The 26,118-nt window shown below is 46.7% G+C and overlaps 1 protein-coding gene across 1 annotated transcript; it reads right to left on the reverse strand.

Annotated features, from left to right (window-relative positions):
• Window positions 1-6,745: 6,745 nt before the first annotated feature.
• Window positions 6,746-10,838, reverse strand: HEY1 (hes related family bHLH transcription factor with YRPW motif 1). Its single transcript, XM_059392897.1, has 5 exons — window positions 10,357-10,838; window positions 10,009-10,084; window positions 9,799-9,882; window positions 9,424-9,505; window positions 6,746-8,508 (listed from the first exon to the last, which is right to left on the reverse strand). Exons 1-5 carry the CDS (start codon window positions 10,443-10,445, stop codon window positions 7,925-7,927), a joined length of 915 nt encoding a protein of 304 aa, XP_059248880.1. The 5' UTR covers window positions 10,446-10,838; the 3' UTR covers window positions 6,746-7,924.
• Window positions 10,839-26,118: the final 15,280 nt, after the last annotated feature.

Below are 26,118 nucleotides of genomic sequence, written 5' to 3' on the forward strand. Positions count from 1 at the left end.
GATCGATCCAGGCTTCTAGAATCTTCCTGAAGGAGGAAGGTCTTCACCATTGCCCAGGATCCCCATCCCTGTTTGGCAATCTCATGCATTAGCGCCTTTCATGTACTGGGATCTCAATCTTATAACTATGTGTGCACTTCTCCATTAAGTAAGGAACAGTTAATAAATATTTGTGCGGGGGGGGGGGGTTGTTTGTGTTTTACAGTAACTGCCTTCAACCATATTCTGACAAATCTTTTGCCTTCTTTTAATGACATCTTAGACTGAAGTACATTCTTGTCACGTTCGCTAAAGGAAACCAGTCCCTTTTTGAAATGCCAATCTCCTTTCTCATCTGAAACTTGTCTCCCATCCCATCATCAGCTCACATGTGGAGAGGCGCCCCTGGAATGTGGGGGGCACGGTCTGCTCTTTGGCTCATTCTCCCCCCTCCAGCACCTTGGGGGGTAGAAGTAGGGGATCCATGTTCCTGGTCAGTTCTGGTTCTCACATTCTTTCACCCCTTCCCTTCCCCAGTCTGACTACTCTAGTGTTGAGGAAGAGAGAAGAGAGAAGACATCTCATAGAAGCTGGGGTGAGGAGCAGACACCTTCTTCTCACTCTGACTCTTTTGCTTTCCCTCTGATGCCAGAGGCCTTTGCTGACATGATGTTTTCCAAATAGATGATGTATGTGGTGTCTGGGGGGAGATGTTTAGCTTCAGTCTCATACACTTCATGTCTAAGAACCACACCTCCTATGGAAGGTAGCTCTATCTGTCTTCAGCCCTCACAGTCGTCCAAGCCTCAAACCCACTTTCTGTGACTCCCATACCCACACTTAGCCACTATCATCCCTCATGAAACCTTTCAACTTGCCTACTCCCCACAGGGAGGGGAGAGAAAAGCCCCCCTGGGCCAGGTCCACACACTGCAATCATTTCCTTTGTTATCTTCCTTACGTAAGCCGGGATGGGGGTCGGTTGTAGGGCTATTGTAGAACATGGCAGGGATAGTTTGACCTCTGATTAAAAATTGTGAAGGGGTTTGGGCCCTAAGTGGGCTTTGGTTCTTCAGAATGTGAGGTCCCTACTGCTCTGTGCCCTCAGCAGAAAAGGCTGCCCTCAAAATCCTGCTACAAACCCATTACTGCTTGATGGTCAGAATCAAGGTCAAGAATGAAACCCCCTTCCCCATCACAACCCTACGCTGTCCTATTCTCTATGAGAATGTGTGTCTCCACCTGAGAACCACTGGCCTCTACTTCTATAAGGTTCTCTCTTTGCATATTTAATGCAATACTTTACGTATCGGATCTTTGGCCTCCAACTTATTCCAGACTATACTTCCTTTAAACTTGTCACATTGAGCGTAAATATTGCCTCCGTGTTGCTCTCCTGTGAACCCTGGATGACTGTAGTCTGTCTGCATAGTAGATCTTTCCTCTTTTCTTTTCTTTTTTTTCTTTTCCTTCTTTTCTTTTTTCTTCCTGAGAGAGAATAAGCACGAGTAGGAGGTGCAGGGGGAGAGTCAAACAGACTCTAGGCCCAGAGCAGAGCCCCATGAGGGGCTCAATTCCATGACCCTGAGATTATGACCTGAGCTGAAGCTGACTGTGCCACCCAGGACCTCCATGGTAAAACTTCTAGTCTCTCCATTTCTGTAAATGCAGATGCTGTGCTCCCCCATCCCTACCCCAACCAGATATATGCCAATGTGACAAGATCAAAAATGCTGAAACCCCCTAACTGGCCAGAAGGTGGAGGTGATGATGAGTTAAAACTGAAGGTCTTCATGGAGATTAGGATCTTCTGTGGGGAATATAAAAAAGTGACCATGGGACACCCCGGGGGGCTCAGGTGATTAAGCAACCAACTCTTAGTTTCAGTTGAGGTGATTATCTTAGGGTTCTGGGATGGAGACCTGCATCAGGCTCCCTGCTCAGTGGGGAGCCTGCTGGTCTCCCTCTCTTTCTGCCCCTCCCCCTCCTCACACACGCTCTCTAAAATAAATAAATATATTTTTCAAAAAGTGACCAATAGGGGCACCTGGGTGGCTCTGATGGTTGAGTGTCTGCCTTCGACTCTTGTCATGATCTCCAGGTCCTGAGTTGGAGCCCCATGTTGGGGTTCCCACTCAGTAGGGAATCTGCTTCTCCTTCTTCCTCTCCCTCTCCCTCTGCCTCTCCCCTGCTTGTGCTCTTTCTCTGTCTCTGTATCTCTCTCAAATGACAAAATAATTTTTTTTTTTAAAAGTGACCAACGTCCCTCCAAGGAAATAGACTTAAAGGATGGTGGTCCAGTTGAATTTCTTCTAAAGCAGAATTTTATAGCAGTGAAGAGAAAATACTGAAGTGAAACACGAATTTGCTTTCCCTGGTAGTTTTTAAAATAAAAGGCTGTGGGAGGGGTGGATAGAGACATATCTGTGTGAATCTGCTTTGCTATGCTTCTTAGTGCTAATGGCTTGGATTGACGAATTCATCCCACAAATAGGGATTAGGTGTTTCTTATATGTGAGGTGCTTTTGAAGGGACAGAGCTCTAGAGGTGAACAAATCAGGCAAAACAGAGAGTAAACAAGTAATTGATGAATATGCTGTTGGCTAATGCGATAGCAGAAAACTCCGGAGAAAACCAAAAGGGGGCTGAGAGGGTGGAGGGTGGGGGGTGGTGGGAGTGGGCGGAGGGCTCAGAGGGGTGACTGCTTTAAGTAGACTGCGAGGGAGACTGCTGGGGAAGGGGGCTGTGTGAAGAGCCCCTAAGAATCATTAGCAGATCCCAGTTGGCTTAAGGGAGGTCTGGGGGGGTGTGGGGGGGAGGAAGGGTGAAGGCAGAGGGGAAGCCAGTGCTAAGGCCTGGAGGTGAGCGCAGACTTGGCATATTCCAGCATCCGCAAACAGGGAACGTGGCTGGAGCAGAGGCAGAGGACAGCGAGCAGTAGGAAACAGTCAAGGCAGATGATTAAGGGCTCAGATATGTCATTCTTTAATTTTATGATTCAATTCCGCATTCATGAACATTCCTACGCACCGGAAACAAAACCATGCTTGGGGGAGGTGGAGGATAGTGGGGGAAAAAAAAAAAAAAAACCACTAAAAGTAACTACAGAAAATTCTCAGTAATCAACTCTTTCGGGGATAACCTTTGTCTCTCTCTTTCGGCCTAATACGATGTTTTTACGTTTCTTCTGCTAAACCAAGTCCTAGGCCACCCTAACTCCCTAGGAATCATTAAGTTTTCAAATTTAGGCACGGTTTTTCACTTGACTGTATGTCAAAACCCAACACAAAGCACTTGACGAAAAATTTAAGAGTAAATTAATTTAAGAGTAAATATAATGGGAATTTTTACAACATAACTCTGAAAGAGCGTAATAGGACAGCGTATTCACACAAAATCTAGAAACTTCCACAGACTATCTCAGGATCGCTGTGTATCCCGGATTTCCCTGGGGCTTATGGTCCTGGGCAACAATTCTGCTACAAATGCTCGTCAATCTCTACAGACAGCTCAAAAAGAGGAGGCCTGGGTTTCTTTTTCTTTTGCTTCCTCTCCCCTCTCCCCGCTAACCCCACCCCCACCCCAACAGAGCACTAAAGCATCTGAGTGAAAAGCCCTGCAGTTCATCAAGATCAAGGCAGGCATCATGTTTCAAGTTGAGGTTCAAAACAGCTTGCACTTTGCTGAGACTTCTTACTTCCTGAAATCAGATGGCGCCTTTTAGGGCGACAGTGTGCTGAGTCATGGCGAGCTGCAAACTCACTCTTTCACTGAAGGCCACCACCAGGCTGAGCCCCCATCTTCCTCCTTGGTAGAAAAGGAACACAGGGACCCTGGTGAGGTACCCCTGCAGAAGTAAGTCCTGTGAAGTGACGAGACTCAGAACAAGAAGAATGATTTTTACCTTCTCTCTCTTGTGGAAATTCGACAATTCAGAAGTAAGAAAAACTCTGCCTCTTACCTTTACAGGATAATCTTAAGAGGAAACCACCTTCTGCTGCCTAATTACCACATTGTTTATGTGAGGTGGGTGTTCGTCCATTAAGCATATTCCTAAGCCACGCATGATAAAAATACAAAAATTCTAGCCCTTAGAGAGCCATTAGGATTAGGACCCTAGAAGGTGAGGCCCAGCCCCACCTGCCCAGTCTTAACCTGCAGACAGGCTTTGGTGAGTTAGTTTACCAACCCGTATAAATTAGCCTGTTTCACATAAATATCAAAAATTGGACATGTTCTCAAAAACTTGAAAGATCTGGCAACACTGGACCAAAATTCCAGCATAGATACCAGTAGTGTGGCCCTTCGGACAGACCTTCAGATAGAAGGTACCGGAAACACGTGTTCCCTGGGTCAGCACCCACCTGGCTGATGCTCCTGCATCCTTTCCCCAACTAGTGCCTGTCCCCGTGCGTATGTGGCCAGGAACCCCGGCTAGTCCAGCCACTTTAGCTGACAGATGAGGAAAGTGGGGTCCAGAGAATTTTACATTTTAAATTTAAAGGTCATTCCATTAGGTAAAAGCAGAGCAAGAAGCAGAATTTAAGTCCTCTTCCTAAGACATCCCCATTCCCCAGAGCTCTGGTTGTAAAAGAAATTGGGCCACATTTGAAGCAGTGTCTCAGATGATATTAGCTCTGAAGTTGTTTTAATTATAAATCATCACTGGAAACTAATGAAGGCATCAAAGCTGCGATACTAGTATAGACCAGAAGGGTTGGGGAGAAGTATAACTAGGAGATAGAACATTTCCTGGGGGATTTTAAATATAAGTAATCTATATTTAAAATATCATGATTTTAGCAAGTAATGGGGGGGCTGAACAAAAATCACATCCTAATTTAACTATACTGAACGAATTAGAAATGACACTTCCCAGATTTTTCTTTACAAGTTTTTTTTTAATGCAAGAATTCTACCCTTCTATTGTTGATGTCATTAATCCCTGGTAATACCTATAATGAAAAGAAATGAATAATTATTGAGACCTTCCAAGATTCTTGGTGATGAATGGTATTTTCTTCATAAGGGAAATTTATGGGCCACATAAAAAATTTTTGTTTTCTAGGGGTAGGAATATAATGAATGAAGGTATAGTATCCAAGTACGCTGGCGCGGATGACCCTGAGGTTTATTCTTTTTCTTACTGCATCAATTCCAAATAGAAATGAGTTTTCCTGCATTCCTTGTTCTGCATACCACTGGCATATCACGATCATTCCATCCTGTTTCCCAGGAATATCCCATTCCACCTGCACCATTTCCAGAAACCTATCCCCTTGAAGGGGCTTAAAAAGAAAACCAAAATACTTCTTTGGAAGACTTTATGTAATCCTGAAAATGACCCTCCGCACCCCCTCCAAATAAAAAGAGACACTTAGTAGCCAAACAAGGATCCACAAGCAGATCCTGACACACACGTGTCACAGGTCCCCAGTGCTCTCCGCAGAGCCAGCAACAGGACTGGCTTTCCTTCTGACCACTTTAGCAACCCTCTAAGTTTAGGTGCAAGTAAGAGAATCTACAGCAGTCTGAGCACAATGCTGTTCAGTAATGCTTTAATGCCATTTGAAATCACGGTTGCTAAAATTAAACTGACACTTGGCAGAAATTACCGTAACACTTTCTATCATGGCGTCATGAAAGGCAGAAAGTGTCTGCGTGGCACAGGCGGGTGATCAGAACAGAGCAGTGCACTCCAGGAGGGACCAACATGGGAGGCCACGTGGAGAAAGTCTGAGGGGGAGGTTAAATTAGAGACCCACAGTCTCCAAAATCCCTTTGGAGAGACCCAGAAGTCGTAGCTCAAGTTCAAAGTCTGAACTTCTCTCTGCCTTCCTGTCATGTTTTAATTAGAGCAGGGAGGAGGAACTCAGCTGTCCGGCAACAAAAAAACAAAAAAGCAGGCTCTGTTGTGTCATCTGCCCAAGTGGGTTTTCTCCCTTTCCTCCCCACCAACCTCAGGATCAAGGTGAACTTGTTCCAAACCAGGAGACGGCGCTCCTGCACTGGCAGGGGTGCTTTTAAGGCAACGGAAAGGCACTGTTCTCCCCCTGGGGCCCACACTACTGCCTCTGTTCTGGCAGCATCTTGTTCTAACCTAAAGCACATGTCAGTTTCCTCACTACACAGCTCAGGAGTCCACTGCAGCGAAAGGGTTAAGCAAATTCCTTGCAACAAGACAAGGAAAGACTCCTGGAGCTGTGCAGGTGCAGAATTATAGCCTGCCAGAGCTCATCATGCCCGATTCCCCAGCCCCTGCACCGGGTATCAGAGATAGCAATGCTAGGCTTTTCTTGTTTTCCAGCTTAAAAAAAAAAAGAAAGAAAGAAAAAGAAAATGAAACAAATTTTCTGTTCTCTCAGCACAGAACAATGCACACAGTAGATGCTCTCAAAAAAAAAAAAAAATTGTTGAGTGGTCAACACGGTGTTCGAAGATTTCATCAGGATTTTCTCCCACCCTGCAACTCCCCGCGTGACTTGAGGCTTCCTAGCCCCCACAGGGCTGGCTCAGGGTGAAGGGCCAATGCAACAGTTAAAGGGCTGTGTCTCCTGGTGGGAGTCAGGCCAAAGCTTGGCACCATAATGGAGTCACCTTATTCAGCGCAAATTCACAGAGTTCAGGATTCCAAAAATAATGAAGTCATTCGACATAAGAAAACTGGTGGCCAGGCAAAATGAAAAGGAGAGAAAATTTCTTTTCTGAGCCAAGAAAGGGAAAGGCCAAGCAAGGTATGTAAGACATATGCAGCGAACACTTTGTTCTTTTTTTTTTTATTTAGTCACAACACATCAGTACAACAGAGGCCAAACCCAGTTCAGTGGAGGTCGTTTACATTATACCTGCTAAAAGAATAAAGCTGTAAAATGATGCTTTTCTAGCCTGAACCAAATTAAATCAAAAGAAGGCCGGAAAGCCCCTTGAATATCTCAACAACCACATGTCCATGCACCGAAAAGGAAAACACAACACTAACATTTCCAGTTAAAAGAAAACCTAGCAGTTCTGGGAAGAAGTAGGTTATGCATTTAACGGTTTCCACTGGACTGTTCCATTGACCGCTTGCACCCCGAGATCACTTATCCATGTTAACACTTATGAATTTGAGATCCATGAGACTGGAACTTCATTGCATTGCTTGGAGCTGGTGAATGCAGGCATATTCTATGCAATCACCTTCCGTCTCCTCCCCACCAACTCCAAATGAGGATCTGGCCTACAAGTGGCTCTCTCCTCCCTAAGCCAGAACAGCCAAACCCTGGCAGATGTCACCAGTTGGTAATATGGACTCAGGGCCCCTGATGGTGTATACACTCACCTGACTGCCGCAGGAGGCAGAGAATGAACTCATCTTCTTTCTTGGATAAAGCTGATCATCTGATTTGTCAACGCTTTGTTCAGAAATATAAAATTCAACATAGATCCTTCCCCCGCCCCCGCAAAGGAATATTATTCATACAACACCTTAATTGTCAAAATATTAACAAATAGCATCATGTTAACATTGAACTTAGTGATTTGGAAAATTAATTCTAAAAACAGACTTCAACTATACAAGAAGAAAAACAGACCGAAATACTAAATGTTAAAATTCCCAAACTTTGAGGCAAAAACAGGATCATTCTGAGACAGAGAGGTTTACAAAATAATGAGGCATAGAACAAACCTATTACCAAGTGTTGGTTTATACTCACTATTTCAATTTACTGTTTGGAACAAAATTTAACAACTAGTTTTTTAAAAACTGCTAATACATGACATGATAAAAAAAAATTTAAAAAAGAAAAAGTAAACCAACAAACCTTTAGTCTTTCAACAAAATTTATCTGAAAGTGTACCTTTTTCCTTTCTACTGTTACTGACGACTTTAAGGTGATGTTGGCAACAGCCCAGCTCAGCTGGGATTTTGTGTTCCCCTCCCTCATTTTATAGCATCAGTTCTTTAAAAAGCTCCGATCTCCGTTCCCCAAGGTCTATAGGGCTTGCCAAGGTTTGCTGCCTGCGTGGGTGCCGAAGGGCTCAGTGCATTGGGAGACAGTAAGTGAAAGGAACCAAAGGAGAAGGGGAAGGCCGACAGGGAAGCCACCGAGGAGAGCAGGGGCGGCGAGAGTTTGGAGGCGGTGGTGACCACAGGGAGCACCGGTCCGAGGCCGCCACTAGGGGGCGCCCGCAAAGCGGGCGCCTCCGGATGCGCCGAAGCCAACCTGCCCTGGTGGTGTGGTTCCGTGGGCGAGGCCGTGGTGCCAGTGTTCCCGTGGCCGTTCTGGGGCAGCAGCAGGGGGTGCGCGACGTGCGGGTGATGTCCGAAGGCGCTCCCCCAGGGAATGTGTCCAAGGCCTGCGTGGGCGCCGCTGGCCGCTTCCCGCTGGGAGGCGTAGTTGTTAAGATGTGAGACCAGTCGAACTCGAAGCGGGTCAGAGGCATCTAGTCCTTCAATGATGCTCAGATAACGGGCAACTTCTGCCAGACACTCCCGAAACCCCAAACTCCTATAGTCCATTGCAAGGGCGTGTGCGTCAAAATAGCCTGAGGGAAAGAACAAAAGAAAAACCTCAAGGCTTTGCTCATTTCTCTGCAGGCCTTCAGTACCAAAGGCAGCCCTTCCTAGCAAATAAATACGTACAGCCTTAAAAACGGCATGCACGGGTTCTTATGAAGGTCCAAATATTCGGGAGTCAACCAAAGTCTTCGCATTAATCAACAGGAGAAGTACATCTTTGCTAATGAAAGTTCAAAGCCCAATTAGAAGCTGCTGAGCAGAAAGTGGAATTATACCCTACCAGCAGATGAAACTATGTTCATTCCTTTAATGTTTTCCCCCAACAACAACAAAAAATACATCAAGGACAGAGAAACCACAGAACAGTGAAATTCATTAGACACACAGATGTAAGTTATCATCATGGAGCTTTTAGGCACTTGGTCCTGAGTAAAGCATTTTCCGGCTGGAGACAGACACACAGACCCTGGTCTCCTATCTTCTGTTAGGTTTTCTCTAATTAACCACAACAGGTTTCTTTCCTCAAGAGTCATGTAGGAGCTTACTTTTTAACGCTGTCGATAAAATAAAGACCATAATACTTAAAAAAAAAAAAAAAGTCTTTTTCTCAAAATGTCAATAAACAAATGTGGTGAAATCTATCTGATCTTAATCAGGACTGTTACAACTTTAGGGCACCTCTCACATAAAAGGTATTCTCCAAAAGAAGGCACATTAGCTCACTCCGGAAGAGGACTAGAGTAAGGAATTCACTGGAGAATATGTGCATTTGCAAATGCCTTGACCGGCGACTGTACACGCCACACCATTCTCTCCCCACCCCCAAGGCATGCAGCAAAAAAATAAGGCAGCGACTGCACCAAAGCTGGCCTGCCGCGGCTGCTCTTTCTATCAAGAACACTCAGGGCCGCCACTAGACTTGCCACTACAGTGACATGTACCTTTCCCTCCTGCAGTGTGCAGCATTTTCAGGTGATCCACGGTCATCTGGAGGATTTCGGCTTTTTCTAGCTTAGCAGATCCCTAAAGAAGAATATGGCCAAAAAAGAAAAAAAAAAAAAATTAGTTGGCACCAAGTGCCTTTGGGGGAAAAAATTAAAATAGACACGCATGTATATGCTCTCTAAATCATAAAAGTACAAACTAAAGCAAAATGGGTTGTCTTCGCAAAATATGTTGGAATCCGTATGTGATTCATCTCTAGCACAAGCAATATGGTTATTTTTCGAGACACAGATGAGGTTCAGATTAATGAGGGTAAGGATTCCCAAGGTGTGGACAGCTACGGTAGAGCTCTACGCACTTTTCTCCATTACCTGCTTCTCAAAGGCACTGGGTACCAGCCGCCTCAGCTCAGACAAACTGTTATTAATCCGGTCCCGTCGGCGCTTCTCGATGATCTGTAGAAAGCAGGCAAAACAAAGGGGGATATTTCCATCAAGACTGTAAATTTCAAAATGAAGCAAGGTAGTTCTTTCCATTAATTAATAACAAAACAAAACAAGAAGCACTGTAAAGAGACTCACGCCTCTTCGTCGTTTCCTGGCCAAGATCTGTGAAGATGTAGTTGGGGACATGGAACCTAGAGCCGAACTCAAGTTTCTGAATGAAGGGAGGGAAAAAAAAACAAGAATCGCTGTTAAGCGAGGGGAGGTGATATGAGGGGTCTCCCCCACGCCCTCCCCGCACTCAAGGCTGTTTTGGCAACTTGGGTTTGGAAGCGCTTCGGGGGTCCTTCACCCCGGACGGCGGCCGGACCGAGGTGCGCAGAGGTCAGCGGAGGGCACCGACGTGCCCCGGCCCTCGCCCGCTGTCACCGCGGCCAGCCGACGCTCGCCTCCTGCCCAGGTTCCGCGCGGCCGCGGCCAACTCACCCATTCTCATCCGCACTCTCCTTTTCCACTTCGATGGTCTCGTCCAGCTCGCTGTCCGAGGAGCTGTACTCGGGGTGGGCTCGCTTCATGCTGGCTGCGTGGGGGCTGCGGGGGAGGTTGGCGCGGCGGGCAGGGAGGAGTTAACAGCAGCGGCGCCTCTCCGCGCTCGGGGGCTCGCGTTCCGCACACACTGATCCCGCTCACGCTCAGCCTCCGGTTAAAATTCAACCATCCCTTTCCCACGCTGCGCCCCTACTCAGGTCCCGGGGGAGGGCAGGCGGGGTGGAGGAGGCGGGCAAGGGGGCGGAGGGGCGGGGCGGCGGCTCCAGGGCAACAGCCTCCCCTCCGCCAACCGGCTTCTCTCTCCGTTGATTGGCAGCCGCTCCGAGGAGGGACCAGAACGAGGCCCAGGGCGAGGGCGAACCCCGCCCCCGCCCTCCTCGCCCGCCCCTGCCCGGCGGCGGTGCGTCGGCTCCGCGGGGGCTCCGCTGGGTCTCCGCTGCGGGCGGGGGCAGAGGAGGCGCGGGCGGCTGTGGGCCGGCGGCGGGCAGGCGGGGGAGGCCGGGCCGGGACACAAGCCCGCCGGCGGCCGGGGCCCCGCCCCGCCCCGCGCGCCCCGATTGGCCTGGACGCACGCCAGGGCCGCGCCTGCAGCGCCGCCGGTGAGCCGCACGCGCCGCGGGCCGTGGGAAAGTGCCGGCGCCACGGCCGCCAGCCAATCCGGGCGGCCGGCGGCGGCGACGGCGGCCGCGCTGGCGGCGGCGGCGGCGGCGCTGGGCGTCCGCATGAATGGAGAAGAATGGGCAGGCGGGGGAGCGGGGCCGCGCGAGGGCGCGCCTGCGGAGGCTGGGCGGCCGCGGGCCGGGCCCCCCGTGTGAACCTGTAATCGGAGCCCGGGCGCCGGGCGGCCCCGGAAACCGCCGCCCTGCGCCGCGGTAAATCTCGGCTGCGGGGCCACCCGTGCCCGGCGGCGGGCGGCGCGCGCCGCTGGCGGAGCCGGGCCCGATGCACCTGGCCGGGTGGCGCGCCGGCCGCTCCGTGGGGGCTGCAGGGCGCCGGCGGGGAGCAGAGCCCATGCACCGCCGCAGTGGCCACCAGCAAGACGTGGTTTCTGGGGATGTCGTTTTTCGTTTTGGGGGTAGACCGTGTCCCCACATGCAGCCAGCCTCGCTTCTGCAGGGCTTCCCATCCTCCAGAGTGGAATGAGTACCCTGTGCATCTAATTTCCGGGCAAGTGGAACGCTTGTTTTCTCGGCGGACTAGGTGGAAAAAAAAAAAAAAAGACCCCTGGGGATATCCATTATGGTTTTTTGTTTTTGTTTTTGTTTTTGTTTTCTGTTGTTGTTTTTTGTTTCCAGGCTTTGGCGGCCAGATATCTCAGCCCGCGACAGGGTGGCGGGGCTGGGCATTTGCGTCTGAGGCCGCCCTCTCTGCGGGAATGCACGTCTCTGACCCTTACACACACGCGCGCGTACACACACACACACACACACACACACACACACAGACACCACATCTCTGGCTTGGGTTCTTGGCGTGTACTGGGATCTCTGCGAAGCTACCCAAGTCCTTCAGAAGATACTGAGGAAGAAAATTGTGTATCTCTGGCCTGATGCCCTATTTGAGGATTTGTGGAAGCAGCCGGATGGGTGTTTTGAATTTGGAAATCCAGGGTTCTCTATCCCTTACAAAGGAGCAGAGCAATTGGTATTCCCCTCAGGTCCGTTCTTTGGCTGCTGACCTTGCAGTCCTGTCACTGAGGGAGCGCTTGATAGATACTTTGGATAAGAAACGTTTTCTCACTTTTGCAAATATCTTCACCGTTTCTGTCACTGTTCAGTTAGTGAGTCATGAGCCCAGTGCCATCTTAACACAGTTGAGGCGCCACATCCTCTGAATGGCCTGAGCCTAATAGGTGTGTTGGATTTTAACCCCTCATCTCCACACATGTATTATTCCACCTCCAGGCTCCCACTGAACTCTTGTTTCACTTCAGCTTCACCTCCAGGCCCTCACTTCTTTTCCTGGTCTCCTCTGCTTCCCTCTCTAGGCTGGGTCCCTCCCTCAAGCCATGTTGGATTTTTTTTTCTTGCCCTTGTGGCCTGATAGCCCCCCCACATGCCACCTGTCAGTTGTCCATCCAAGATCAACCCCATTTTCTGCTTTCTCTGCCCAGACGCACAGGTAACAGCTCTTTGGGGGTTGACAGAGGTTCAGCCTCCCAAACTCCTTTCCAACCTCCACAGTCTTCAGTCAGTCCTATCGTTCACTGCCATCTGCCTCTTCCCTCACCCCCAGAACCTGATGATCCAGGCCTAGGAAACCTTCCACCGCTCCCCTCTGCCGTCCAGAAGTCCCTCTGGCATTCAGTTTCTTCCCCCCACCCCAGAAATTAGTGTGACTCCTCCCTCTCTGTGATTCCGTGGTTCCCAGCCTCTGGAGTCTACAGAAAGTGAGACTTTCCTGCTTTGGCCCATTCTTGCTGCCTTGCAGGGGCATAGGTGGGCTGCAGATAGGTGGGCAAGAGGAGGGGACAACCTTGGGATTGAGGATTCCTGATTCCACACGACTACCTAGGCAAATTATTTCTCTCACATTCACTATTACTTTTTGTCCAAAATGAGGTTTACATTAAAACATTACCTTTCTCCTGCTTCTCAATCCTGACTCTCATTTACTCATCCATCGAACTAATACTGAGGTCTTCTGTGTGCGGGGCCCTGTGCTAGCACTTGAGAATGCAGTGGTGACCCAAGAGTGGTATGGCCACTGCCTTTCTAGAACTCACATCCTCCTCTGGGGGAAGGGTAGAATGGGGGAGCTAGACAATGAACAGGTGAAATCGCTGTAGATGTCCTAATGCTCGAAAGCACCTTGAAAAACAAGGGGGTCAAGATATGCCATGAGGTCTGGAAAGGACTTTTCTGAGCTTGGGAAGGCACTTAACTAGGCGGTTCAGTTAGAGCCACCAAAGAAATGGCTGAGATCCTGCCATGGGTAGCAGAATCATGGGAGAGAGTTGGACTGAGAGTATGAGGCCGAGTTTTCTGCCACCTGCACACTGGAGGGGATTTATCCCTGGAGGCCTTGAGTAAAGCAGGGCTGTAAACTTCTTAGCAGTCCCCTGAGCAAGACACAACCTGCAAAAGCGACCCGCTCTCCAACCCAAGGGGGGCTGCCTAGACCTGGCCCCTCAGGAAAGGGCCTTTTTCCAAAGAGGGAGTATTTTTCATAGTCCACCTGTCCTATGGTAGCAGCCTCTCCAGATTTGCACACAAGCCCATCTCCTGGTCTGTCTGTGGAATCTGGGTTTATTGACTCACTTATATCCAGCACGTTGCCTTTCTCTGTGTTCTCTTGCAGAAGGGATGCTCCAGACACATTGGAAGGTATAGGTGCTCCGTATTTTGGAATTCACTCACAAGGCCAGGCTTAGGTTGGGCCTTCCCACAGTTGAACCAGTGAGACCTCCAGAGGGAAAGAGCCCATCCTCAAACTCCAAGTTCCAGCATTTCTGGATGAAAGAGCTTTACGGGTGGCCAACTGGCTGGAAGCGACACAAACAGTGGCTGGGTAGGGAACTGCCCAGGAAAAAGCCCTGAATCTTCAGTTGTCTATTCATCAGTGGTTTGGTTACAACTAAATCTTCAGTTGTCTATTCATCAGTGGTTTGGCCACTGTCAAGGTCCCTACCTGAGTGTCCAAATGAGGCCCTTTTTCTCAGTTTGCTAGGGAGCACAGGCGATCTTGACTGTAAGTGCTAGAAATGGTATACAGGAAGGCAAGAGACTATACCAGCACCCCCCAAAAAAGAGAGGGGCTGCTTCACTCTGGTCTTTTAGGCAAGTTGCTTCTTTATCCAGGCTGAAGCAAAACACCTTTGTTAAAACCACTTTCAGGTGAAGTCAGCCAGTGTTGGACACATCTGAGTCTTGCTTATGTAGTCACTTGCCACACTTGTATAAAGCCCCTACTGTGTGCTGGGCACTGAGCCAGGCTTGGAGCAACGAGGGGAAAAGTCCACAGTCTTCACTGAGCTGCTCACACGAGGGTGTGGTAAAGATTCCGTCAGACTAGCCTTAGCCCCACAACATTGAGCAAGTTACTCAGCCTCTTTAAACCCCGATTCTCGTATCTGTAAAATGGGGATATTCATAATAGTGATTTTCCGGTGTCATTTTATATAAGATCAGGTCTATCAAGCATTTTAATGGTGCTTGGTCAAGAGGAAGCAAGCACTTAAACAGTTGCCGTCTTTATGAGCTATTAATATGCCTGATTCACCAATGAGTAAAACTGAGCACCGGGTTACCCCTCGGTTTTCTTCTGATGCTCTGTTACACATCTAATGAGGCTGAAAGGAGGAAAGAATTATTACCTAGTAATTGGATATATTAAAAACAATCTCTGGAAGGGCACCTGGGTGGCTCAGCGGGTTAAGCCTCTTCCTTCAGCTCAGGTCATGATCTCAGGGTCCTGGGATGGAACCCGCATCAGGTTCTCTGCCCGGCGGAGAGCCTGCTTTTCCCTCTCTCTCTGCCTGCCACTCTGCCTACTTGTGATTTTTCTCTCTCTGTCAAACAAAAAACAAAAAACAATTAAAAAAGAAAAAACAGTCTCTGGAAAGTAATATCCTTTAAAGATGACAAGAAAGAATCTGTGCATTTTGCTAAGAGCACTAGAATATTTTGAGAAGAGCTTGAAATACGCATCTGCTATTCATTATTAGTGAAAGTTGTGTTTTTTGAGTTTCTTATTAAGGAACATCCCCAAGCCCGCGGTGCTATAAATGTGTGCATAAATAAGTTGCATACTTAGGGAGTTCGGAGATGGCTCCTTTAGGAGAACACCCCAAATCAGAAACTGCAAAACAAGAGTCGCCCAAAACTGTTATACCTAAATTTTGACCGAACGCCAGTTTCCCTCTGTGTCTCACTCTCGCTGCTTTCTGTGGCTGCTGCCTCAAATGCCAGATTGCCTTGTGGCCTGTCATGCCACGCAAAAGTGCTTTTCCACTATCAACCCCCCTAATTGAGGTCAGATGTAAGACGCCTTGGTGTTCGCCCCGGGGAGAATTGCTTAATTGGAAACCCAGCAGGCAGCCGTGGGTCCATGGGGAGAGGAGGCTTCCAAGCTGCCTGCTGGGGTTAAGGGACCCTTTCCTAGCTCTGCGCCCTTGAGCCCACCTCTTTCCTCCCAACCTGTTTCCTCATCCATAAATAAGAATAATCCCTCCGCTTTGGTTCTGTTTCGTTTTGGTTTTTTTGAAAGGGAAAATGAGACAAGCATTTTGTAAAATGCTGCACACGTGTTATGTCTCATGCTTGTGAGTTATGATGATGATGGTGGTGGTGGTTGTAACACGGGCTGCTCCTCTGGAGCTCTGCCGGGCTACCTAGGAGAATGCTTCTGTAAACTCTCCTTGCTCCCGCCAGAGAATTTCCTCCAGGAGGAGCCACTCTGTCTTTCAAAGGTTGGGGGGGAGGGGTATTTAAAATGCTAAAGTGCATTTCACAGACCATTAATCTCTCAAGACTCTGTAAATAAAAGAATCTGTTTTCAAATACATCGGGGAAATTCTTGGAGATCTCGGGGCACGGGAGAGAGAATGGCTCTGAGAAGTCCTTAGTAAGAGACCCTCATGGACATGTGTCTAACTCAGCACTTCCCCAACTTTGGACCCATAAGAAAATTAAGCATAGGTGAAAAGCAACTTAATAAAAAGTATTGTTGAGTTCTGGTTATATAATTTCTGCTTTGAAAGTTCTTTGCTAACTACTCTGTGAGACCAATTCTTTCTAGAAATTTATAAAAACTTTTTTTTTTTTTTTCCAATATGGAACACGCATTTGTGTGCTATTCTTGTGCTGGGGCCATGCTAATCTTTCTACATAAATTCTTTGTAATAGCAGACATTTTAATGCCACTTACCATATGCCAGGCACAGTTTTAAAAACCTTTTCTATAATGATTTGAGTCCTCACACTAAACCAGGAAGGAGGAATTTATTATTTTTCTTGGTTTTCACGGAAGAAGATAGGAAATTTGCCCAAAATCGTATCTGACTCCGTTAGGGGTTTGATTGCATGACGCCCTCTTTGCCTCAAAGAGTAATTTCCAGAGTATTCTTTCCTCCATTGAAATGACGCAAATAGTAATTTACAACACAGTTTTTGCAAAGTAATTCAAGTACTAACTTGTAATATATTCTTTTCATTATTTAAAGAATTCATCTACTTTTTATTTCCAGACTTTCAACACAGCTTTGGATATAACTGAGATCAATCTTAAGGTGTCACAAAAGCAAGTTTGCGGACTCTCAAACTTGTGTTTGTGGACACCTCTGAACCTGCACCCAGTTACCTTCAGTGGAAGGGAAGGCTTGTGATCCTAGACGCTGAAAGGCTCACAGGGAGGCCACAGTGAGGTCTGCAACTTCACTGGACCCCACGTATTCCATAATTCGGCATTTCTGCATTCATAGATACTTATTACAACTAAGTCTTCGATGATTTTAAATTATCAAAATGCAAAGTGTGGCAGGAGGTACCAGGTGAGCCCCCAATCAGAACTCACAGACTCTGTCTTTGAAAATAGCAGGAAAAAAAAAAAAAAAAATAGCAGGTTGCTAACCTCCTAGCTTGTCTGTATTCCTGAACTGATAAACACTGGAGCTTTGGTTTTAAATGGAAAGGAATGTTGTTGAGTGTTTTTGGTTTACTTGCATTTCAATTTAGGGGCCCAGGGCAGAGGGGAGGAAGAAGAGAAGAGCTGAGGGGATTGACTTTGAGTCTCAAAAGAGAAGGATTAGGACCCAAAGCTGAAGGAGTGGTTTGTGTGATTACTCTGGGTGAAAAAATAATGCTGACCGGCACCCCAGTGACAACATGATTCAGCCTGGGACAGGGTCACTCTGCAACCCGCACCCACCCCTCCATGCACACTTAACCACCAAATGGCTGTAAGTGTGCGGGGTAATGCGGGGTAATGTACCAGCCGGGAGACTAGGAGCTCGGCAAGGCAGAGGCTTAAGGAGGCCCCGGCAGTGATGAACTCAGTCCTAAATATTAAGGAGGCACGGCCCAGGTAGCGCTGAGTACTTAGAAAGGGGTCAGGCAGGAAGGGTTACATTGTAATCTGGGTATTGATATGACTTTGTTTATACTCCAAGGCTAATGGGGCCAGGCAACATTCCAATTACAAGAGCGAAAATGAAGTGAAAGATATTTGGATATGATCCCTCCATGTACTGAATTATGTCCCCCCAAATTTCATATGTTGAAGCCCTAATGATATTCGGAGATGGGGCCCTTAGAAAGTAGTTGGGGTTTTTGTTGTTATTGCTTTTTGGGATTTGGGGAGTTGGGCAGAGAGACTCTGAAGTAGGCTCTGTGCACAAGGCAGAGCCTGACACAGGGCTCGATCTCATGACCCTGACATGGTGACCTGGGCAGAAATCAAAGAGTTGGATGCTTAACTGACTGAGCCACCCACGTGACACAGCAGTAGTTAGGTTTAAATGAGGTCACAGAGTGGGGGCCCTCATGATGGGATTAGTGCCCTTAGAAGAGACACCAGAGAGCTTGCTCTCTCTCTGCTGTGTGAGGACACATTAAGAAGGCAGCATTCTGCAAACCAGGAACTGTGAAAAAATAAATCTGTGTTGTTTAAGCCACCCAATATATGGTATTTTGCTACAGCAGCCCAAACTGAGTAAACTCCTATTTCAAAATTTATAGAATGTTAATATATATCTCTGTAAGTAGGCATTTCTATTCTAGATGTGTTCTGTTCCACAGCTTTGAGAATCTATTTTCCTTTTCAGTAACTGAAAGAGCTAAACAAAAGGCTTTTACAAATGTTTCTACTTAAAAGGTCCCATTTTATAGCATCAAAGATATATTTCTATTTTTCTTTTTTTTTTCTTTAAGTTTTTATTTACTTGAGAGAGAGAGAGAATGAGAAAGAGCATGAGAGGGGGGAGGGTCAGAGGGAGAGGTAGACTCCCCGCTAAGCAGGGAGCCCGATATGGGACTAGATCCTGGGACTCCAGGAGTGTGGAGTGTGGAATGTTGAGTGCAACTCAACCAACTCAGCCACCCAGGTGCCCATATTTCTATTTTTCAGGGACTTTTCTTTTTAGAACACCTTATTAATTATAAGTTAATGAGATCAGATTAAGTATTTATCCCCCAAATGGCAAAGGGCTTAGTTTTTCTGGTTAGTATCACCATTTTTTAAAAAGATTTTATTTATTTGACAGAGAGAGAGGGAGAGAGCACAAGCATGGGGAGCGGCAAAGGGAGAGGCAGGCTCCCCACTAAGCAAGGAGCCTGATGCAGGACTCAATCCGAGGGCACTGGGACCATGACTTGAGCCAAAGGCAGATGCTTAACAGACCGAGCCACCCAGGAGCCCCAAATCTTTTAAAATCATAGTAAGTTATTCCGTCCCCTAGACTACCCACAAAGCAGGGAGCCTGACTGGGGGCTCAATCCCAGGACCCTAGGACCATGACCTGATGCAAAGGCAGATGCCCAACCGACTGAGCCACCCAGGAGCCCTTGTATCACCATTTAACAAGAGCTTGGGTTTTCAGTCTGGAATCTTCCTTCCCATCCCTCTCCTTTTTGAGATACTCATCAAATGACAATGAAATGAAGAGATGGTTCATCTTTGCTGCAAGTTCACCCTGTAGAGAACTACTGAGCCTCTCTCCGGCACATGAGACACAGGAACCCAGGAAGGCCTTCTACCTCCTCTTGCCATGTCATACGAAATCCCCAGAAGTGGGACGGAGGTTTCCTCTGGCCGGTCTAGCAACTATGGCCATCCCTCTGTGAACGACCTTCTGGACTGCAGCGGGCAGATCACTCATCCCCCTGAAAGTACCCTCTGGAGTTCTCCAACTTGTTTCCTCAGATTTTCATAAAATGTACAATTGAATAAATTTTTCTTTTACCATCTAAAGACACTATAAAATATTTAACTATTTTGGCTGTTTGGGCTTTCTGTTCATTACACTGCATTCAGTAATTACAATACAAAGTATATAGAGTCAAGTTAATGTACTTTTTCCACTGGGGGAAAAACACAATAGAAACAGAAAGATGAGTTGGCAGAATTTTTCATAGGATTTAACATATGCCAGAATTTTTGAAAAGCAGAATTTATTTGGCTCTTAAGGAGCTTGATCTGTCTTTGCTTCTATGAGCTGTCACCCGTCACAACCTCTGTCCATACACTGTTATCATAATAAATACTGAAGTGCTTCTTAAAACTTTTATCAAAAGTACACTTATCTAAGAATCCTCAGCTCTGAGTTAAGCTTTTGTCCTCTGTAAGATATATGACTCTCAGTAAATTTCCACACCCAGTTTTAAGAGTTCATTCAGTATATGACTGGTGTTAGTGAAGCAAACTGAAAAAAGAAATTTCAAGTATTCCTTAAATTGGTCACCTGAGCCAAAATTTCTGCTATCAGTCCATATTAAACTTTTTAGTATTTAATTTGTACCACCTTAGTGTTTAAAATTTCCATTTAAAACACAGACTTAACACACACACACACACACACACACAATTTTGCTTTACAGTTGTTAAACACTAAGAGCTTTCTACACAGGGAGGGCCAGGGTGACTCAGTCAGTTAAGGACCAACTCTTGGTTTCAGTTCAGGTCATGATCTCTGGGTTTCGAGATAGAGACCCAAGTCAGGCTCTGTGCTGGGCATGAAGACTGCTTAAGATTCTCTCTCTCCCTCTGCTCCTTCCCCCTTCTCTCTCCCTTTCTAAAGTTTTCTACACAAGTCACCATATTATAGACTATAAATATTTTCCTTTCTTCCTTTGGACCGTGTGGCCCACAACACTGAACTGAGTGAACACACCAAAAATCTTAAAGAAGATTCAGCAAGAGGGTATCATAGGGTCATTTTACTCAGCATTTTCTCTCACTTTTTTTTGGAACAAGACTGACAGGAACCCACAAGGCCATCCATATTGTTCTCTAGGAGGAATTTCCATATCGCTTTTTCCATGTGTTTGTTCATGAAATCTGGTCCCCCTGACCCGCATTTTAAGGGCAAGCCGGGGAGTGAGAGTATGTGGGTCGAGAGTAAACACTTCGATGTGATTGGTCAACAGCAGTTAGCTGCGTTTATTCCCTCTACCTGTGCTTGTAGCACTTATGGAGTTCGAGAGAAAACAGGGGAGGGTGTGGTGGTCTGTGCCTAAGGGGGGTGAAGAGGGCCCTGGGTGTAAGGAAACAGGGCAGCAGAGGGAGGGAGGAATGAAAAGTGATCACCACGCCCAGGAGGACAGAGAAAGTGAACCGAACCGGCACAAGAAACTCCAGCTGGGCCGAGAAACAGAAGGGGGACTTTTGAATCCCCATCACACATAATTGAGGTGATATAGAAAAGAATACACACATAGAGGAGAAAGAAGGCCTGGAGTTGGAGAATCCGCTAGCAATGAACCTGGATTCAAGCTATGGTTTCAGGGAGGGAAAGAAAGAGGGAAAGGAATTCTCAAATAACTGGAGCACTACTTGGCGTGCCTTCAGGAGGAGATGTCAGAGCCCCGCCAGGGACAGAACCAAGAATCATTCCCAGACTCCTTGCTCTAAAATGGTGGCTCTCAACTTTTAGCGCTCATTGCCATCAGCTGGAGGGCAAGATACAGCCGCCGTGGCTGCTAGTCCACGGACCACACTTTGAGAGCCACAGATAGGGAAGCCATTTGTCTTTGCTAATCAAGAAACCTAGCTCCAAGCGAGGACGGGGAGGAGGAAATGTGCTTGTTTTCCTGCCTGTCAAAAAATCGTGAAGGAGGGGGCGCCTGGGTGGCTCAGTGGGTTAAAAAATCGTGAAGGGATACACAGTATACTAGTCAGCCAGACTCTTCCAAATGATAAGAACCTTATACTTTTCCAATTAATTCAGGATGTATGTTAAACTCCACTGAGCTATTTGGATTTGCTAGTTTTGTTGTTGAGAATGCTTTGAGGTTTTAAGGAAGTCACTGCCTACTTGAGAAACCATGGTCTCTCAAAATAAATTTCCCATGGGAAGAGCCCCAGAGAGAAGAAAGGGAGCTGTTGTCCCTCCCCCACCCCCCCCCATGTCAATTGAAATGTACAGGCATCTGAAACCCAAATAAATGAGCAAATAAAAGATGAAAGCATACAGGAGATCATCTCCAAATCCACAAAGGTGAAATAATTAAAAACTAGGTGAACATTACAGTGGTAATAATAAAACTTAATAATATGTATTAATTATATCAACAAAGAAACTGTGTTCCTCCAGGGTCTACTCCATCATTTTGTATTGAATTATGATTCACCCAAAATACATATATTCCAACTTCAGATCTATGTGTAGATTAGTGGTTCTCAAACTTCAGCAAGCCTCAGAATCGCAGGGAGGGCTTACTAAAACACGGAGGCCTGGGCCCAACCCACAGAGTGTCTGGTTCAGTAGATTTAGAGTGGGATCAAGAGTTTGTATTTCCAGCAAGTTTTCAGGCAAAGCTGATGGTGCTGGTTCAGAACCATGCTTTAGGAATTGCTGGTTTAGATCCATAGTTCACAACTTAGCCATATACTAGAGTTATCCGGGAAGCTAATTTCTAAAAATTCCCAATTCTTACGCCACATCTCAAAACCATCAGAATCTCCTGGGATGGAGCCCAGGCATCAGTTTTTGTTTGTTTGTTTCTTAAGCTCTCAGGTGACTGCAGTGTGCAGCCAAAGTGGAGAATTTCTAATTAGATCAGTAGTTCTCAAACCTGGGCATGTGTCAGAATCACCTGGAGGACTTGTTAAATCCCAGAGAACTGGCTCTTCTTCTAGAGTTTCTGATTCAGTGGGTCTGGGTTGCACCCAAGAATGAGCACGTCAATCAAGTTCTCAAGTGATGATGCTGTGGATCCTGGAACCACACTTTGAGAACCGTTGGTTAGACTGACTTCAACTTGGCTGCACTTGAAATCTATTGGGAGAGCTGGTATAAAATACTGAAGTTACCTCCCCTCTGCCCACCCCCCAAAACAACAAAACTGGGCATTGGGATTTAATCTTTTTTTTTTTAAGGATATTTATTTATTTATTTATTTGAGAGCAAGAGACAGCATGTGGGGTGGGCAAAGGTAGAAGGAAAAGCAGGCTCCCCTCCAAGGAGGGAGCCTGACGCAGGGCTCAATCCCAGGACTCCAGGACCATGATCTGAGCCGAAGGCAGATACCCAACCGACTGAGTCACCTAGGCACCCTGGGATTTAATTCTTCTGGGATGGTGTCTGGTATGCATGTACTGTCCATCCTCCCCAGGTGATTCTGATGTGCAGCCAAGACCGAGAACCACTGCTAAACCAAGCAAAGGTGATGATTCACTCAATGCATGTGTCTGTCACCTGCAATGCTTGCTGCTCCTCTGGTTAAATATGACCTCTTCCAACTAAAACATATTCCTGCTTTAATCGCTATAGGCAACATATATCTTTGCTTAAGAAAAATACTACATTGAAATAAATGGAAGATTATGACAGTCATTTTTGAATTTGAGAAATAACTAGGTTAAGCCAGGAGGGGATTCTCCCCCCTTTGGTTGTTATAAATACAACTTGCTGTCTGAATTTTTTTTTTTTTTTAATGTAACATGGCAACCCACCCCTTTGGTGATCTGTAGCTAGTTATGTAAACAGAAACATTATAACTGTTATTATAAAAGCAGTTTCCTATAAATCAGAATTTATGCTTATATCTAAATAAACTTGAAACCTGATCAAACACCCTGGCTCCAGGAAAATAACTTTGGGTTTGGACAACACAAACCAGGGTAACGTTTTACTGCCAGTTGAAGTTTTTGAACATACAGGGTCATTTTTAATCATATAGTTTGAGAATAGTTTGTCTGTTACAGACAGTAGAAGCTAAGATGCGTAAATGGGGTGGGGGTGTGGATGGGGAGTCGACTCCAAACTGGGAGCGTTCTTGGCCAGCTCTCTGATACCAGATACGTGTTTGTAAATAATTACTTTCTACTTCAGTTTTCTCTAGAAACAGTAATACTATTGTGTTTTAGCAGCTGATTCACTAGATTACCTTTCATGACCTTTCTCAGATATACTATGCAAGGTTCAGATCTAACACCCAGAAAGATTTTACCAATTTAGCACGGGAAAGGATGAGAAACCACTTCTCACCCATCAGAGTGGCTGTGATTTTAAAATAATAATAATAATAATAATACCATACAGCAAGTACAGGGGACCAGCCTCAGAAAGTAAAACCCTCATACTTTGCTGGTTGGGAATTACCACCAATTTGGAAGCTGTCAGTATCCTTAAAAGTTCAACACAAATTGGGATGCCTGCGTGGCTCAGTCTGTTGAGCTTCTGCTGTGATCCCAGGATCCTGGGATCCAGTCCCCGCACATCGCACATGAGGCTCCTTGCTCAGCGGGGAACCTGCTTCTCCTTCTGCCTCCCATGCCCCCTATTTGTGCTCTCTCTCTCTGACAAATAAATAAATAAAATCTTTTTTAAAAGTTAAATACAAATTGATCATGTAACTGAGCAATTCTGATCCTAGGTATTCACCCAAAGAGAAATGAAAACATGTTCACACAAAAACTTGCATGTGAATGTTTATCGCAGCATTATTCATAATGGCTCAAAGGTGGAAACAATTCGAATGTGCATCAACCAATGAATGGATGAACTAAATGTGATGACAGCCCATGCAATATTACTCACCAATAAAAAGGAAGTCTTGATATATATTACAGCATGGCATGGATAAACCTTAAAAACAGGCTAAGTCAGAGACCAGTCACAAAAGATGATATATGACTCCATTTAGATGAAATGTCTAGAACAGGGAAATCTATAGGAAATAAAAAGTACATTAGTGGCTGCTTGGAACTGGGGAGTAAGGGAAGGAGAGATATAGAGGGAGTGGAAGCTAAAGAACCCAGGGGTTTGTTTTTGTTCTTTAGGAGGATGAAAATGTTTTCTTTTTTTCCTAAAGATTTTATTTGTTTGTTTGTTTGTTTACTTGAGACAGAGAACACCAGCAGTGGGGGAAGGGCAGAGGGAGAAGCAGAATCCCCCCCTGAGCAGGAAGCCCAAAGGGGTACTTGATCCCAGGACCCTGAGATCCTGACCTGAGCCAAGAGAGCTTAACCGACTGAGCCACCCATTCATCCTGAGAATGTGTGAATGTGACTCTGATGAATATACTAAAAACCACTGAATTGTCCACTTTAAATGAGTGAATTGTGTGGTATGTGAATTTAATCTTAATAAAGCTAATACATAAGTAAGGCAACGTACTGGGTAAGGTCGGAAGCAAATTTCCATCAACCCATCTCTGAAATCACTTTGAACAAGCCCTCTGAACGCAAGCCGACGGAGCTGCTCGCAGCTAGTTAAGGTAAGCGGGTAAGCCGGGTTTGGAGGTGCGGGCTTTCTCCCTCCTGGCGCTCTTGCTTGCGGCCGCTGCACTCAGGCCCCCGGGACCGCCCCTTTGCAGGAGCAGGAGATCAAGGCCAAGACCACGTGCGGCACACAGAATCTAACCCGAGCGCGCTGCGTTCTTTCCCGAACCTGTAGCTGCCAACCCCCCGTCCGCGGAGGTCAGTGGGATGCCTGGCCCTCATGGCGCGGGCAGCGCTCCTAAACTGGAGGGTCCCTAAGCTGTCGCAAGGAGGCTATCTGATGACGGTCTTTCTTCCTTCTCTCTTCCGCAACAAAGGATAACTGACCTGCCCGGTGTCCTGGCAAGAGCTGAGTCTCCCTAAACACGCTTTCCCCCTATTGTGTGCGGACGCTCTGAGAAGCAGAGGAGTGGCGGGACCCACTGGAGGGACGCTGGGGACAGGGAGGCCCCGGGCGCCGGGATCCCGCTGGCCCTCTCCCCGGGCGGACAGCGCGTCGCCCGCCGGTCTGGGCGGGGCGGGGGAGGGGGCGGTGGGTGGAGGAGGGGAGCTGTAATTGCGCCGCAGTCCTGGTTCCCACGCTCCTATTGTTGGCGACTTTGTTTCCAATTCCCATCACGTGTGCTAATTAGTTAGAGCTGCTGGCTGGCTGGGAGGCGTGTGGCTGGCCTAAGAGCAGAAAGATCACTTCCTGTAGGGAGCCGGGCAGGCTGAATAGTACTGGGGTTCTTTCTCTCTCCCTCTCATACGGGCCTCCTTCTCTGCGGCCCAGGAGGGTGGGAGTGAGAAGGCAAGGGGAAGAAATGCCGATTGTGGAGCAAATGCCACTGAATTGCAATAGCAACCAAGAAGGGGAGGGGGGAAACTAAGGGTGGACGAAGCAGGATTAAAGGAGAAATTCTCATTAGACTTTTAACCTGATTAAGAAATGCTTTACAAAATTACTTTCGCAGTTTTGTTCGGGGATGCTTTTCCAGAATGGGATAATAGACGAAAGGCATTTCAGTGTGTTCATTAAAAAAGAGAAAAGTAAAAATAATAATAATAATAAAAGAAAGAAAGAAAAATTTTCCACACCGAATAAAACCAGCACATGCATCAGTGTACGATAGGAAAGAAGGGTGAAATACAGTTGAGTCATGACTTTGGACTGGTGACCTGTCTTTCGACTCAAACTTTTGAGGTTTTTGCTCTTTGGAAGTAAGCTCTTAGAAGGGGTGCAGGGACGTGTTGGAGACCTCTGACAGAGGACATTAGTACACTGGACAAAATACATGGTCTCTATTAAAAGGAAAGTTCTTTCTATGTTTCTTGGCTTTT

This window comes from Mustela nigripes, chromosome 3, assembly GCF_022355385.1.
Source record: "Mustela nigripes isolate SB6536 chromosome 3, MUSNIG.SB6536, whole genome shotgun sequence".
NCBI lineage: Eukaryota > Metazoa > Chordata > Mammalia > Carnivora > Mustelidae > Mustela > Mustela nigripes.

Bases quoted from the DNA above. Each gene is read 5' to 3' on its own strand.
- HEY1 (XM_059392897.1), bottom strand. From the start codon at position 10,445: ATGAAGCGAGCCCACCCCGAGTACAGCTCCTCGGACAGCGAGCTGGAC. The intron at 10,085-10,356 runs GTGAGTTGGCCG...CCCTTCATTCAG, and splicing joins GAGAGTGCGGATGAGAATGG to AAACTTGAGTTCGGCTCTAG. The intron at 9,883-10,008 runs GTGAGTCTCTTT...TGCTTTCTACAG, and splicing joins CCAGGAAACGACGAAGAGGC to ATCATCGAGAAGCGCCGACG.